At 33.9% G+C, this 17,609-nt stretch overlaps 1 protein-coding gene across 1 annotated transcript in view; it reads right to left on the reverse strand.

The window, feature by feature from the left end:
• The window catches only part of LOC140448720 (protein obstructor-E-like), a 34,283-nt gene extending 21,597 nt beyond the window's left edge, over positions 1 to 12,686 (reverse strand). The window contains exon 1 of the mRNA XM_072541833.1: positions 12,559 to 12,686. Coding sequence (XP_072397934.1) covers positions 12,559 to 12,658 — 100 coding nt within the window. The 5' untranslated portion in view covers positions 12,659 to 12,686. The remainder of the gene's footprint in view (positions 1 to 12,558) is intronic.
• Positions 12,687 to 17,609: the final 4,923 nt, after the last annotated feature.

The raw sequence follows: 17,609 nt of genomic DNA on the forward strand, positions 1-17,609 counted from the left end.
CTGTTTCTCTTTCTGCTAACTGTATAGGTCACAGAACTAAGGTCACAGAACCAGTAGTTTATTGAAGATTGTATACACTGATGTATGTAGACTTATGGAGAACAAATCATTACGTGGCTCCAAATATTTTGTTACTTTCCGAAACGATTTTAGTAAAATGGCCTGCATTTATTTTATTAAAACAAAAAGTGAAGTTTTAAATTATTTTAAGAATTTTACAATAATGGCTGACAACCAGAAGGTCCAAAAGTGTTCATATAAAAACTCTGCGAATTGATAATGGTAAAGAATTTTGTTCAAAATAATTTGAAAAATATTTAAGTGTAAATGAACAAAAGTGTAAAACATCAAAAAACCAATCTCTACACTCCTGAATAAAATGGAGTATCCGAACGGTTGGAGGAATCTCTTGAGAAGTCCCAGAGAAGACCAAGAACATTGACAATTGTTTTTGTATTAGCATCCTCTTTAAGTCCATCTTAGCTTCTTCCATAAAAGGGCAGTTATACGTGGAATGCACTGAATACGATGATCGAGGAGCTACACACACAATCCCTAAAAAAAGGACCGAAAATGAATTTCAGCAAAACTAAACTAATGTCAAACAAAGATGACAAATCTATGATAAACATCGAAGGGACAGAGATAGAACACGTAGATGAATATACATATCTGGGTCAAAATGTCAAGGTAAGCAAAGAAATTTAATTTAAGAAAGTTTGGGTTTCGGAATTCTCTTGGGACAAGAGAAGCACTTTTTAGTCTACAGGTACTCATCCAGCGCTGCAGAGATATGAACAAAGACGTGTACATATGCTTTATAGACTACGAAAAAGCATTCGATAACGTAAAGCACGAAAAGATAATTGAAGTTCTTCATAAGATCGAAGTCGATTACAGAGACATTCGAACAATAGCGAGTCTCTATTGGGGTCAAACAGCTAAAGTGAAAGTAGGATCTACATTGACCGATAAAATTGAGATCGAGAAAGGGTACGACAGGGCTGTATCTTGTCTCCTATTCTCTTTAATATATACTCAGAAGAAGTATTTAAGACAGCGCTGGAGGAAAGCACAGAAGGCATAAAGATGTGCACAATACGGACTCAGACTAAATATCACAAAAACCAAATGGATGTTAGTAAGCAAAACCCAACAACCACCAAAGCAACTGATATTAGACAATGAAAGAATTGAACACGTGGATTCGTACATCTACTTGGGAACAACAGTTAACTCAAATTGGGATCAAGCGAAGGAAATACGTATAAGAGTAGAAAAGGCAAGAGCATCGTTCACTAGCATAAAGCAAATTTTCATCTCTAAAAGCCTCACCCTACCTCTCAAAATTCGACTTCTGAAATGTTATGTATTCCCGGTTTTGTTATATGGAATGGAGGCGTGGACAATCACCTCAACATTGATAAAAAAAGTAGAGGCCTTCGAAATGTGGGCTTACCGACGTATATTACGTATATCCTGGACTGAGCACGTGACCAACGAAGAGGTACTACGCCGGATAGGTAAAGAGAGAGAGATAAGAATAAGTATAAAGAAAAGAAAGTTGGAATACTTGGGTCACGTTATGAGACATAATAAATATAGAGTACTACAGCTGATCGTTCAAGGGAAAATAGACAGCAGAAGTTGTCCAGGGAGGAGAAGACACTCGTGGCTCCAAAACTTGCGGCAATGGTTCGGATTCGTTATCTGCTGAACTATTCAGATCTGCCGTAAACAAAGTCAGAGTAGCCATGTTGATTGCCGTTCGGAACGGACAAGGCACATGAAGAAGAAGAAGCAAAGAAAATCAGACTACCGAAATAAGCAGATGTGTAAAAATGGGATTGGCAGCATTCTGAAGATTCGTACGTACTTAAAAATAAAAATTTACCTCAAAGACTGCAAACCAAAGTGTTTAATTCCTGTATCCTACCTGTACTTACATATGGAGCTCAAATCTGGACATTCACTAAAATAAACATGGAGCAGATCAGAAAAATTTAGATAGCTATGGAACGACAGATGCTGGGTATCTTACTCAAAGACCATAAAACCAATGAAGACATTCGTAATAGAACAAAAGTAAAAGATGCTGTCGAACAGACAGCTAAACTGAAATGGAAATGGGTTGGACATAACGAACGTCTTAAAGATGGCCGATGGAATAAAGAAATCGGGAATTGGCGACCATATGAAACCAAAAGACTACGAGAAAGACAGCAAATGCTCAGCGCGACGATATTAAAAGAACTGCAGGGCCAATGTGGAAACATCTTATAAACAACAGAAATGAATGACGAGAATTAGGAGAGGCCTATATTCGGTAATCCGAATAGAGAGAAGGCTTACAAAAACTGACGCTTTATGCTATTGCACTTGCTTCTATTCTTCTATTTATTCTATTTATTTTTCTATTTGTGATTGTTTTCTTTTTCTTAAAAAAAGAATGGTAAAAAGAACGATCAAAACTCTAAAGAACAAAAAAGCAGAAGGTCCCGGCGGAATACCAAATGAATTGATAAAAAACGGATCGGAAAAGTTATTCCGTATGATACATAAAATGTTTGAGAGAGCACTGAATGGAGAAGACTTACCGGCAGAATGGACCCAAGCGTATATGACATCATTATACAAGAAAGGAAATAGAAAAAACTGCGAAAACTATCGGGGAATCAGCATTATATCGTCTATAGGCAGACTGTATGGAAAGACCATAAAGGAAAAATTAGAAATATATATACAAGATAAAATCGGAGAAGACCAGGCAGGTTTCACAGCGGGGAAAGCATGCTTAGATCACATTTACACGGTCGAACAACTAATAGAAAAAAGAATGGCCAAAAATAGATCCATCCATCTGGCTTTTGTTGATCTTAAGAAGGCATATGACTCAATACCTAGAACCAAGCTATGGGAAGCAATGGAAGACATTGAAGTTCCACGAAGATTAATAAACTCGGTAAAAGCACTCTAGAAGAATAACGAAGTAGCTATCAAAACGGGCAATAGAATATGCAGTCCATTTAAGATGACAAAGGGACTACTACAGGGTTGCTCCACATCCCCCACCCTGTTCAAAATATTCCTGGAAAAAACCCTGAAACCATGGAAAAGAAAGTGCTAAGGAATGGGTATACCAGTAAGGAACGAATATCTATATACGCTAAGTTTTGCCGACGACCAAATAGTGATCGCACAAGATGAGGATGACCTCAGTTTTATGATGAGAAAACTGGAGCAGGAATATACAAAGAATGGGATGGAAATAAACCTAAAGAAAACTGAATACCTAACAACGGAGAATACAGAAATAAAACAGCTGGAAATAGACGAAGGTAAACAAATCAAAGGAACAGAGAAGTATAAGTATTTAGGTTGCATAATATCAAACAAAGGAACAACGGAGGAAGATATAAAAAATAGACTAGGACAAACAAGAGACTGCATACGAAAATTGAACCCAGTACTATGGGATAAGAACATCAGCATGAAAACAAAGAAAAAAATATATAATACCATGACAAGAAGTATCCTCACTTATGGGTGTGAAAATTGGACAATAAATAAGAAAACCAAAAACAAAATAAGAGCAACAGAGATGGAATTCCTAAGGAGAAGCTGCAGAGTAACAAGAAGAGATAGAATAAATAACATGGAGATTAAGAGGAGAATGGGAATGAACTCCGACATAATAGACTACATCGAACAGAAGAGGTTAACCTGGTACGGACATGTCAGAAGAGCAGACCAAAATCGGTGGATAAATAGAATAACAGAGTGGAGCCCGATAGGAAGAAGAAAGAGGCAGACCCCGAAGATCTTTCAGAGATGAAGTGAACGAAGCAATGAGTAGAAGAAACCTACAGGAAGGGGACTGGATAAACAGGAAAAATTGGAGAAAACGGTTGAGTGAAGGAATACAGTGAAAACTATGGAAATCCTTGTATATATATATATATATATATATATATATATATATATATATATATATATATATATATATATATATATATTCTTTTTCTTAATAACGTTTTATAACATTGCTGTTCACTTTTCTTTTATACCATTAAGTGTAATTATTGAGTCATCCACTCTTAATACTGTTTCTTATCGCTAAAGTACACAAATTACTTCCGGAACCACATAATCGTCTCATTAATATATTGTTACCAACAGTCTCATCAGTATTCCCGACACATCTCAGAAGAAATTCTTATACACCATTCAATCTGAGATATACCCATTCAAATCTATTAATAACCCATTCAAAGATGCCCATCACGTCTCCTAAATCCCGATACAGCCTTGCGAAGAGATTATTTGTGATTTAATGAGTCGCTTTATTTAGTAAATAGAGAATATGTGTAATTTGAAAAACCCACTACGAGAAGTTTATCTGAAAATTGCGGGAATGATGTCACCGTGGGCCATCGGGGTTTAAATTTGAAAGTAGGATGGTGTATGTGTAATGAGGAAGTGTGTTTGTACAAGGCTGAGAACGAAATGTTAAAAAACAATGTGATTTGAATATATCAACAAAGAAATGGACAAAATTAACTCATCAAATTTTAGTTTGAGTATTATTCGTAATTTTTACTGTTTCAAGTCCCTTTATTTACCTACCTCTGGAGCATAAAAGTAAATTATTGTGTAAAAATTATTAATAACTTTTTTAAACATGCACAAAAAACATTAACATTGAAAAGCTTTATATTTGAGGTGAAATTACAAAACTTTATCTTTTAAAACATAAAAAAAAGCTGTAAAATGACGATTTTTAAAAGTTATAAAATTTATTTGTTGCTTCAAAAACTGCAAAATAAGGCAAAAATGTTATTTGCTTATAACTATTGTAAAAATTAATCTATGCATTTGTTATTCCGCCCAAAGTTGGATATTGTGGTCTTTAATAAACCCTCAAAATGTCAGATCGATCCAATAATAAGTTTAAAAGTGACTATTTGTTTATTCCGGAGATCTTTGTTTTATAGTAACATTAATCAGAAAATAATGAAGATGCAGTAATTGTACGTAAAGTAAATTAAAGTTTAAGAGTTAAATTATCAATATATATCAAAAAAATTGAAAAAATGAAAAAAAAAAAATTTACAACGCAAAACCCTTTTGTAAAATTACGGTTATATATGATTTATAAACACAATAAGTTTTTTTACGGTAATTTGGGGCAAAGTTAGTTTTTTTTAATTCACAGCTAATTTGTTTATAACAATTACGGAACGCAATTTTCGTCATTTGAAAGAAAAGGATTCGTAGTTTTTGTACGAAAAGTTGTACAAACATTGCACTATAACAAGATCCTCTGTGAATTGTCAAAAATATGGTTCAAAGACTAATAGTGGCGAGTGGAGGGGAAACCCACAAAACTACGCGTTCAAAAAATGAAAACGCATCTTCAAACTACTACAATTGTTTATATCTCCGGATCTAGTCAATCGATTTTAATCTTTCTTTTTTAATTTGAATGTACTCTTTACGTATAAAATAATAATGTAATGTATAAATATAATTTTAAACTAATTATTTGATCGATCTGAATTTTGGGGGGTTTATTAAAGACCACAATATCCAACTCTGGGCGAAATGACAAATGCCTGGGTTAATTTTTGCAATAGTTATAAACAAAAAACATGTTTGCTTTATTTTGCAGTTTTTGAAGCAAAAATTTTAATTTTACCTTAAATACACTCGCGATCATAAAATCCGGGTCACCTTGAAAATCACTGATATTTCATTTTTAACGAGCTTTATCGTAAGTAATAATAACACAAATACAAACTAATGCATGTTTCTGAGAATTGTTGCGGTTTCCTTTGTAACAAAGAATTCCAATAGTGCCGATTTCGCGGTAAAGTGCACACTTCCCAAAATGAACGCTACCTGTAACTCCGCTTGTTTTAAATGTCTCGTTTGTACTTCGACTTTCTGTTCAAATGCAACGGATAAACGTTTATTATTGCCACCATTAGTGTTTATTAGTGTCATTATTAGTGTTTATTTTTTGACAAAAATGCCTTTGACTGTTGTTGAAACCGCACAAATTGTTGCACTTGTGGAAGACGGTCACACTCAACGACAAGTCGCAAGAACTGTTGGCGTAAACCTTTCTACGGTTCAACGAGTGCTTCAACGCTTTCAGGAGGCAAGTTTGCTAACCAGGTGACCTGGCTCTGGACGAAGAAGAACGACCAAGGCACTAGATGACCGTTTCCTTGTGTTTCAGGCTTTACGAAACCGGACCTCAACTGCGGTTATGCATCAAAATCGTCTAGAGGAAGTACGAAATCGTAATTTTAGTATGAAAAAGACAGAAAATATTTTATTTCACGTTCAAAGCGTCTATGTATCTATTGATACGTATTTCGACTTAAAAAGTCTCATCAGAATAGTTATTCATAGCCGTTCTTAACGTGAAAAATAAAATTCTCTGTCTTATTAGAAGTAACAATAACATGACTTCGTTATGGACGCAATAGCGACATCTGATAGAAAAATCGGTAAGATAGTTTCGAAACAAATTCAGATTTCTGAATTAATCTGGAGCCTTCTAAAAATTGCAAGACATGACCAGACGATGATAAAGATGTTAAAGGATTTTAGGATTTCTGCCTAGATGAATAGACATGTCGTGGAATGCAAATTTTAGATTCCCCATGTCTTCTTTAACATCTTTATCATCGTCTGGTCATGTCTTGCAATTTTTAGAAGGCTCCAGATTAATTCAGAAATCTGAATTTGTTTCGAAACTATCTTACCGATTTTTCTATCAGATGTCGCTATTGCGTCCATAACGAAGTCATGTTATTGTTACTTCTAATAAGACAGAGAATTTTATTTTTCACGTTAAGAACGGCTATGAATAACTATTCTGATGAGACTTTTTAAGTCGAAATACGTATCAATAGATACATAGACGCTTTGAACGTGAAATAAAATATTTTCTGTCTTTTTCATTTTATTCGGATCTACTCTGTATGAGTACGAGAAACAAACTCGTTAGGATTTCTGCCTAGATGAATAGACATGTCGTGGAATGCAAATTTTAGATTCCCCATGTCTTCTTTAACATCTTTATCATCGTCTGGTCATGTCTTGCAATTTTTAGAAGGCTCCAGATTAATTCAGAAATCTGAATTTGTTTCGAAACTATCTTACCGATTTTTCTATCAGATGTCGCTATTGCGTCCATAACGAAGTCATGTTATTGTTACTTCTAATAAGACAGAGAATTTTATTTTTCACGTTAAGAACGGCTATGAATAACTATTCTGATGAGACTTTTTAAGTCGAAATACGTATCAATAGATACATAGACGCTTTGAACGTGAAATAAAATATTTTCTGTCTTTTTCATTTTATTCGGATCTACTCTGTATGAGTACGAGAAACAAACTCGTTAGGATTTCTGCCTAGATGAATAGACATGTCGTGGAATGCAAATTTTAGATTCCCCATGTCTTCTTTAACATCTTTATCATCGTCTGGTCATGTCTTGCAATTTTTAGAAGGCTCCAGATTAATTCAGAAATCTGAATTTGTTTCGAAACTATCTTACCGATTTTTCTATCAGATGTCGCTATTGCGTCCATAACGAAGTCATGTTATTGTTACTTCTAATAAGACAGAGAATTTTATTTTTCACGTTAAGAACGGCTATGAATAACTATTCTGATGAGACTTTTTAAGTCGAAATACGTATCAATAGATACATAGACGCTTTGAACGTGAAATAAAATATTTTCTGTCTTTTTCATTTTATTCGGATCTACTCTGTATGAGTACGAGAAACAAATTCGTTAGGATTTCTGCCTAGATGAATAGACATGTCGTGGAATGCAAATTTTAGATTCCCCATGTCTTCTTTAACATCTTTATCATCGTCTGGTCATGTCTTGCAATTTTTAGAAGGCTCCAGATTAATTCAGAAATCTGAATTTGTTTCGAAACTATCTTACCGTAATTTTAGTGTTGCAACAGCCAGAAGAAGACTTCGTTCTTCTTGACTATCTTCTCGGGTAATGGCTAGAGGACCGCCACTTCGCCGGGTGCCTCGAGTTGCACAAGACAATACGCGCATTGGGGACTTAACGATTGTAGCAAAGTGTTATTCTCAGATGAATCTCGTTTCTGCCTAACTGGATCCGATGGACGTGTAAGAGTTTGGAGGAGAACCGGTGAACGATTTTCACAAGCTTGCATTGCTCCAAGAATGCCACTTGGTGGAGGCTCGGTCATGGCTTGGAGAGGTATATCTTCCGACTTCCACACAGAATTACCCTTCATCGAAAATGGGTCCGTAACTGCACGAAGGTACATTACGGAGATTCCGGAAGAACATGTTATGCCCAACATGGCAGGGCTTGGAGGAAAACGCCGTTTTTATACAGGACAACGTGCGACCGCACGTTGCCAGGATCAGTATGTAATACTTGGACGAACTTGGAATTACGGGGGTACCCTGGCCAGCTAGGTCTCCGGACCTGAATCCCATCGAACATCTCTGGGACGATTTGAAAAAACGTATTCAAACTCATACACCTCCTCCTAACAACGCACAGGAGCTTAAGGATCTGTTAGTGAGAGAGTGGAATAACATACCACAACATGTAATGCGGAGAAAAATTGAGAGTATGCCCCGTCGTCTGCAAGAGGTTATTAGAGCAAGGGGAGGCAATACACGATATTGGTCATTGAAATTTCACTGATTTTTTACCACGTTCTGTATTTTCCATTTTTTTTCATATGTCTGTTTTATCAACAATTTGATTTGTTTTCTGTTTTTTTCAATAAAAACAATAAAAAACCATTTTTCTTCTTTCAAAACAAACATTGATGACAAATAAAAAATACATTAGCCAAAAAAAGGTTATTACTGCACCAGAGGCAAAAATATTTAAAAAACTTGAAATTTTCAAGATGACCCGGATTTTATGATCGCGAGTGTATTAATAATTAAAAAAAGACGTCGAAATTTATGCGGAAAACATATAAGTTTTCTTTATATAAGCCTATAATAACTAAAAAAATTGTCAGATATCTGGATCAGTCACAGTGCCGAGTCATTAATAATTTTCAAAAAATCAACTTCTGAAGCTATTCCGTATAATTTACTGTTATTGACCTTTATCAAATAGCGATCTTACATTGTTAATAATTATATTGTTTACAAGTAAAAAATGACCTTTATTCTTTTGCTTATTTTGCTTATGCATATTTTTATCACAAAATTTATCAAAAGCATTATTCAAAACTGATACCAGCATCAAAAAGTTTAAAAAAAAAGTTATCAAAAAGATCAGTTTTTAATACCTGTATCAAAAAGCGTCGTGAAAAATGCTTTTTATCCTGGAATGAGGAAAAAGATCTTTGCACAATATATAAAAATATGCAAAAATCAAAAAATAATGATAAATTATGTATATTATACATAATTTATCATTATTTTATCGATGTAAACTGCAAATTTTTATATTTTATATAACATACATCTTGCTATAACCTTCAAATTAAGTTTATTCATATTATGTGTCGCTTTCTAGTATTCCACAAGTTGGTGTTGTCGTTAATTGGAATTTGAGTAATTTTTGAAATACCCGTCGTAGTTATTCGACTCTTATCACGTCCATCGATATAAAAACTATTAATACTAATTCGTTACTGTTTTTATGCCATCGTTTTTAGTCAAGTATTAGAATTTTAATGTTTTTTAATAATATTTTTTTTTATTATTTCAAGCGTATAGCATTTTATTAAGTATCGGCTATTGGCAAATCACTGTTATATGGAAAATGGCTTTGTACAAAACCGAAGAAGACGTAAAGGCTATACAGGAAAAGACTGAGAGGTGAAACAAGAAATAATAAAATAAAAAGCTCTTTAAATCTAGAAACATTATGGTGAATAACTTTGGAATTATGTAAATTATTAAAAAAAAATTAAGAAAACATAAAGTACTTTGTTAACTTGTTTGGAAAAAACAATATTGAGTTTGAGTGGGTGAGAGTCAATAAAAGGGCTGTTAGAAGACTATTTTTCATTACTCGAGCCTTCGAATGTGTTTATACTCTTTTTCAAGAGCTACAAGAAAAAGTAATCGATAAAGTGGACACAAAAATAATGTGAAAAATAATTCACCAAGATTGGATTAACAATTGCACTTTTTTCATTCCTTTCATTAAGAGAAATGTGGATGATTTCGTTTTGGCACTTCCCAGAGATAGAATTTTTGAAACTTTCAACATTTTCAACAGCCATAATCAACATATACAATTCACAGTTGAGGAAGAGGTGAGGGATGCTCTACCATCCCTTGACATGAGAATTGTTAGAACTATAAACAATGTGTTAAAAACCAAATGGTTCAGAAATTTAATGTGTAGTATAAGCTATTACTTACAATATTCTAACAAAATGAAAATGAAAATTATAACAGGATTAAAAGAACGTGACATCGGACTATCTCATCCAATCTACCTACAGGAAGGTCTTTTATTGAAGAATATTTTGATTGAGAACTCTTATCCTCTACATATGCTACACAGGATGCTGTTTTCCAACATGATTAATGTGAACAATCTTTTGTGAGATCTCAAAACACTGCTTCTGTTAATCAAAACATCTATTATCATTCACTGCCCTACATACCATCAATAACACCTAAGTTAAAAAAAATTAAAGGATATTGGCATCAAAACCATTACATCCCTGAATTCCAAGACCAAATATCCTATAGATAAGTTAGAAAAAATCAATTGGTAAATACTAAGCTAAAACTTACACCTAACATTTTACAAGTGTTAATAAATCAGAGGATAAGTTTGTGGAAGATCGTGTACAGAGGCAATATTTGTTATAAAGCAAATTACTGAGAAATCACTAGGGTATAATAGACCAGCATTTCTGTGTCTGCTTGACCTAAAGAAAGCGTTTGAGTAGGAGAAAGAGTAAGACTCAAAGAGAAAGAGCAAGACTCAAAGATCATCTTCTTTATAATAGAGAATTTCCTTTAAATATTATAAAAACTATAGAAAACACCTACCAAAACAACAAAATGGAAGTCAGAATAGATGGACAACTTACAAAACCTATAGAAATAGATAGAGGAATAAGACAAGGGGATTCATTGAGCCCCATGCTCTTCAATTTGATCATGGATGAAATCATCAACAGCGTTAACAAAGGAAGAGGATACAGAATGGGAAACGAAGAAATAAAAATACTCTGTTACGCCGACGACGCAATATTGATACCCCAAGATGAAGATAGTCTACAAAAACTGGTCCACAGATGTAACATAAGAGCAAAAGAATTTAATATGACAATCTCATCTCAGAAAACTAAAACAATAGTAATCAGCAAAGTAATGGTATACGACCGTGCAAAAGATGGAATGGCAACCTTCCATAGAGGTATTTATCCGCCAATGAACAAGCAGAATTGCTTATAAAGAGGAAGAAGAAGAAGAATATTTAAATAAATACTTAAATATTTTACCTATTTCTTTACAATTCATCCATAGTACCATAAGTACATCACATTGGTTGCTTTCTTTTTTTGTTTTTCCAGATCCTTGATACATTCTTTTGTTATTTAAATCCTTTTTAAATTAACACGTTGAGAATTTATTAAAAATATATCTCACTGTTAGCTACTTGTCGCTTAAGGCTGGTTTTCATTTGCATTAATGGGGTTTTTGTATTACTTTTTTTCCTTTTAACTATAGTTTATCTATAACGATCTTTGTCAAAATTCAAATCTTTCTAACCAGCTTCCACTTTATCGGTTACTTTTTCTTGTAGCTCTTGAAAAAAAATAGTCTTCTCACAGTAACTTCTTTACGAAAAACTATAATAATAATGCGAAAAGCTACGAAAAAAAAATATAGCCAACTATAAAAGTGAAGATCAGTCAGGTTACAGCAGTTAGATCACATTTATGAATTAGAACAACTAGAGAAAAAAACAAGCAAATAATAAGGATAATACATACAGCAATCGTGGATTTTTTGTCAAATAATTAAGAAATGAATAAAAAAGAAAAAGGAGTTTTGTTTATAAACAACCTTGTGAGTTCGAAGAGTTTTATGTAGGGAAAACATCAAGAATACTAAATGATAGAATAAATAAACATAAAACTAGATAATTTGTTAGATCTTATATATGTAAACACGCGTGATACAGTTAATATACTCCAATAAAAAGATTCATCAAGAATCTGGAAAGGAAAACCCAACGACACTATTATCACTTTACTAAATGAAGCAAATTGCGTAGCAAATGCCTAAGAAAATTGTAGAAAAAAGTGATGAATCATTTAAATGATTCATGATAAAAGAAGTCAACATAATTTTAAAGCTTTTAAATCGGTAATAATATATGTAATAAATGGTCAGCGTAAGTGAGGCAGATACTATCTTTTCCAGTCAAAAATATTTTCATAAAATACTTTCGATACAATAAATTCGAAGTATTTTTCTATATTAAAAATGAAATTTTCCGTCGATAGTGAAAGTAGAAAGATAAAGATCTCGGTACTCACCCTGTAGAGTCAAAACTGCGCCGACTAGAAGAACTTGTAGAGATTTCATGGTGTCTGCTAGACCTCTGACATTAAAATGCCTCCGATCGCGGTAAACCATAAATGAAGATGCGTCTTCGTCGTCCAAGTTGTCCGAGATGTATTAAACCAGTGGCGTAACAAAATAAGAGTTTATTGCCTATGTACAGCTGGTTCCAAAAAAAACTGATACGACTCTTAGTAAGATTTGATCATTTTGAGCAGTGTATTTGGTTGGTCTGACATTATATTATATTTATTATGACTTATGACAGACAAATAATAAAAAAAAACAAACGACTTAACTCAAAAATTTAATATAGCAAGAATTGTAACTAAATTAAAAGATAACTGGGCACTGTCAGGGACAGCAAAACATTTTACCATAAGCAGAACTCTCTGATCTCTCCATTTCTCTTCTGATCTCTTCAAAAGCGTACTCAAGAGTGGTAGATATTTTTGGTCTTTGGCATTCTTTCGAGAGTTTCTTGTTCTCCCCATCTTTTACTAATATTAAAAACTGTGGCTCTGCTTACTTAAATAATAAGTATTTATACTTCAAAATACACTGCTCAATTTTCTACAAAATACGCTTTCAGTCGTATCAGTTTTTTAGGAACCAGCTGTACGTCAAAGAATCATTTTATCCTCTTCAGTTTTGACTATCAGCTACAAAATAATATGGCGAAAAGAAATACATCCAGTTGATTATATCGTTATTTATTATCGAATGATTATCCATATTGGAATCAGAAGCCCATAAATATCTACATACATAAAGAAAGGAGTTGAACAAGGCTGTTCAACAACCTATATACAGAGAAGCTGTATTTCAGGAAGCTATACCCTAGCCTAGATAAGGAGAACAGTTCAAAAGATCCGTGTGTGTCAAAGGGCGATGGAGCGTGCTATGTTGGGCGTTTTACTACGAAACGAGATCCCAAATCGCCAGCTACGACAAAGAACAGGAATGGCTGATGCAGTAGAGAGAGTAGCAACACTGAAATGGAACTGGGCAGGTCACGTGGCTCGAATGGCAGATAATAGATGGACAAAGCGGATACTGGAATGGAGACCAAGAGATAATGCCTACCGAAGCAGAGGTCGTCCACCAACACGTTGGACTGACGATCTAAAACGTTGTCATAGGAATTGGATGTAAGAGGCACAAGAGCGAAATAGATGGAAAATTATGAGGGAGATATATGTCCAGCAATGGATAAGCGAAGATTGAATGATGATGATATCCTAGCTAAGCATTGACTCTAAATTTTTAAAGGTGTTCTATTTTGTTTTTGCTTCATCGACTGATTTTATAGACAAAGCTTAAAAAAAGTCAGAAAATAACTGAAATTACATAAATCGTCAATGTGTTGTGCTTCTGAGGCCAAACCATCGAGCAAAAAGACAGAAGAGGGAATGTAAAGGTAGTGGGAGCAAAATTTTGTTAGACGAGAAGTGCCATTTTGAGAGGCCACATTAAACAAGGAAAAAGAGTCTCTTTCCTTGTTTAAGAAATCAAATTTAGTTGGGTTATGTTATTGTTTGTCCCAACTGTCAAATGAAAGCTTATTTATATTTAAGTTTTTTAACAATTGTGTCACACTTTAGACTATTATCGTTATTTAATTAAAACTTTATTATGCTCTAGTGTTAAAAAAAGTATTTTAAGTGTTTGGAACATAGTGCTTATAATAATATTGGAACATTAGTCTTAAATTTGGCGCCTTTGAATTTTCCGGATATGTCCGCAATATTAAGAGGCCACTTTTATGAATTTTGGTCTCCTTTTCATAAGGATTAGATTCCCGCTTTCGTCTTTTTGCTCGATGGGCCAAACATATACAATATTGCTCTTTTTGTAATTTAAAAATAACATCAAATTGGGCAGATGTACTAGAACCCCAAAAAGGAAGGCCATATCGAAGATGAGACTCGAACAAAGAAAAATGTTTTATTTTGGAAGATGCTAAATTGATTTCCTTTGAAAAAGATCTTATTGTATAGCAGACTGAGGCTAGTTTCTTACTTAACAAATCGATATGAAGAGACCCTGGGATCATTAGAATTCCTTACGTATTAATATAGTATTACACATAACAACTAAAACAAAATAGTTATACTGTTCTTCTCACAGCGAGTCAAATTAAACTTGTCTCACGAGAATTGTTGCAGAGTCGTCATTTTTTACCATTATTAAATAAATAATTTTTTTATACAGTTAAAAACATTTTTAAATAAATTATTTCGTGGTATTATTTAGTTAAGTATCTCTTTATGCAAAACAATTGCAAAATATCCTTTATTTTGAACTTCTAGAGTGACCATAAACATAAATATGCCAAACAAACTAAAACGACTGAAATTGTGCAACTAATCTTTTAGGGAATAGTAAATTTCGTGTTTAGTATAAAAAGAAAATATTTGTAGAAGAGTACAGAGTATTAAAATAATCAAATATCGTGTACTCTGATACTCTTATCCAACCTCCGCTCATGATTTATACTCCACTGAATTTTTCAAGGATCTCTTTAACGATATCGATAGAATCTAATGTTGATTTAGTATTTGACTCATAATTGGATGTGAAAAATTGCATAATACGAACTGCTGTTACCTACATAACAATGTCTACATCTGTGATCTCATTTTTTTTTGCTGAATTGAGTTTATTCAATAAAAAAACGGGCCTAGATCCGGTGATTGTTTCGTAGATAAATCGGTGAGATCTTAGAAAAATCAAAGTTTTAAATTGTGCTTTATACAGGGTATCCAGAAACTCTCCTGATAAACGAAGACCGAAAATTCCTCAGATAATTTTAAGACAATGTAACACAATTCACCTAGTCCGAAGACGCTTCCTAAGGGAGCTAGAGCTCTTTGAAGATCTCACCATGAAATTATTTTTTTTTAAATCGCTCCTATTTAGAAAAACGAAAACTGGTACGATTATTTATCCTCCAGAGTTAAATCGATTCCATTAATTGCGAATTTCTAGTACCGGTCATAGGCGTCCGTTTTGGGTAGGTTATCGATTATTTTAACACATAACTTCTGTGTCTTTGACTTTTAAGCATTCGTAATACTAGATTATTAAATTTTCAGGTATTCTAGTACTCAAAGGTACTCTTACTCAAAGGTACTCGATTAAAAATAGATTTGAAAATTTTTCGTTGTTTAAAAACTTTTCAGTTACATTAATATTTTTTTTTGCGCTAGTTGGCTTTGAACAGAAGTATAACCTACGTTTTCGTTTTTGAATTATTCTCAGTTCGCGAAGTTCTTTTAGTTTTTTACTTGGAGGCATTCAAACACTACAATTTCAATTCAACAAAAATGGTTTTTACTACTGAGGAATACGCTGATATGCATTTAGTTTATTTCGAAATGAGATATAACACATAACGCTTGAGCAGCAGAAATTAAGTAGATACGCTGAACAATTTCCCAATCGTGAGCATTTCACCCACTCAACATTTACACCTCTTCGTCAACGATTAAGAGAAACAAGTTTAATGGTCCTAAAAAAATAATGAAAAATGGCGACATAATGCAGCACATCATCATCATAATTCTGAATTTACAACCCTGCGTAACCTCCTCAAGAATGTCTCTCCAGTCATCCCTATCCATCGCCTATCTCCGCTAAACAGGTACTCCCTTATTTCTCATGTCTTCATCGATGTTATCATGGAACCTTGTTCTGGGACTTCCTACTCTTCTCTGACCAATGGGTCTATCAAGGAGCGTTTTTCTAGCTTAGTTATTTTGTTTCATCCGCATTACATGCCCCATCCACCTCAGACATCCTATCTTAATATGTTTTACGATATCAGGTTCCTGGTATACTCTATAAATTTCGAAGTTTTATCGTCTTCTCCACACTCCATTGTCGTTCACTGCTCCATAGATTCGCCTTAGTACTTTTCTTTCGAAACATCCTAACCTATTTCATATTTCGCTGATGCTTGAATGTCTTCCTTTAGTCTGGTCTTCTTTTGCACATTCCATTTTTTTGCATCCATTTTATTTTCTTTACTATTAAAATACTAGCCCTCCATGTTGAGATCACTAGGCAATGATCTGAGTCTATATTTGCTCCTTTATAACTGCCGTTTATTACGTCTGTTCCATGCCTTGAATCTATTAAGATGTGATCAATCTGACTCGTTGTTCTTCCATCAGGGGAGGTCCAGGTTACCTTGTGTACGTTCTTGCGTTCAAAATAGGTGCTAGCGACTGACATATTGAGTGCTGCTGCTAAGTTTATCAGTCGTAATCCATTATCGCTACTGATGTTGTGTTAGCTATGCTTTCCTATCGCGGGCAAGAAAACTCGCTCTCGCTCGGCATGAAAAACAGCAGCACAAGAAGATATTTTTTAATAGAAGTTGTAGAAAACCCAGAAATTAGAGCTCGAAAACTATCTGCCATTTATCTCACAATTTCAAAATCTTCCACAACGAAAATTTATTCATTTTCATTTCACAAAGGTACAAGCACTGCTCCAAGGAAGTTTTCCTTGTTAGTGCAGAATTGGCTAGATGGTTACAAGATCAGAAAAATCAAAATAAAGGTTTTTTTCAGATACGTTTTGTTTTGCGACGAAGCTACATTCACAAAAAAAAATGGAATTTTTAATGTACATAGTTATTTGTACGTTGGTGACAATCCCACGTTGTTCAAGAATTTAAGCATCAGCATATGTTTAGCATAAACATCTGGATAGGAGTAATTGATGATTGTCTACTTGACCTATGGAATTGCCTGCTCGTTTAAATAGTGCTGATTACTTAAATTTGCTGCAAAATGTTTTATCTGATTTGTTAAATGATGTGCCTTTAAATATTCGGCAAAACTTATGGTTTCTACATGACATGACGGCTGTCGGGTCCACTTTAGCAGGAATGTACGAGACTTTCTTGATAACTACGAAGACCACTGGATTGGAAGAGGCGATCCAGTTTCTTGGCCAGCAAGGTCGCCGGATTTGAATCCTCGCGATTATTATATTTGGCGATACATAAATGCAT

The sequence above is a fragment of the Diabrotica undecimpunctata genome, chromosome 8 (genome assembly GCF_040954645.1).
Source record: "Diabrotica undecimpunctata isolate CICGRU chromosome 8, icDiaUnde3, whole genome shotgun sequence".
Lineage (NCBI taxonomy): Eukaryota > Metazoa > Arthropoda > Insecta > Coleoptera > Chrysomelidae > Diabrotica > Diabrotica undecimpunctata.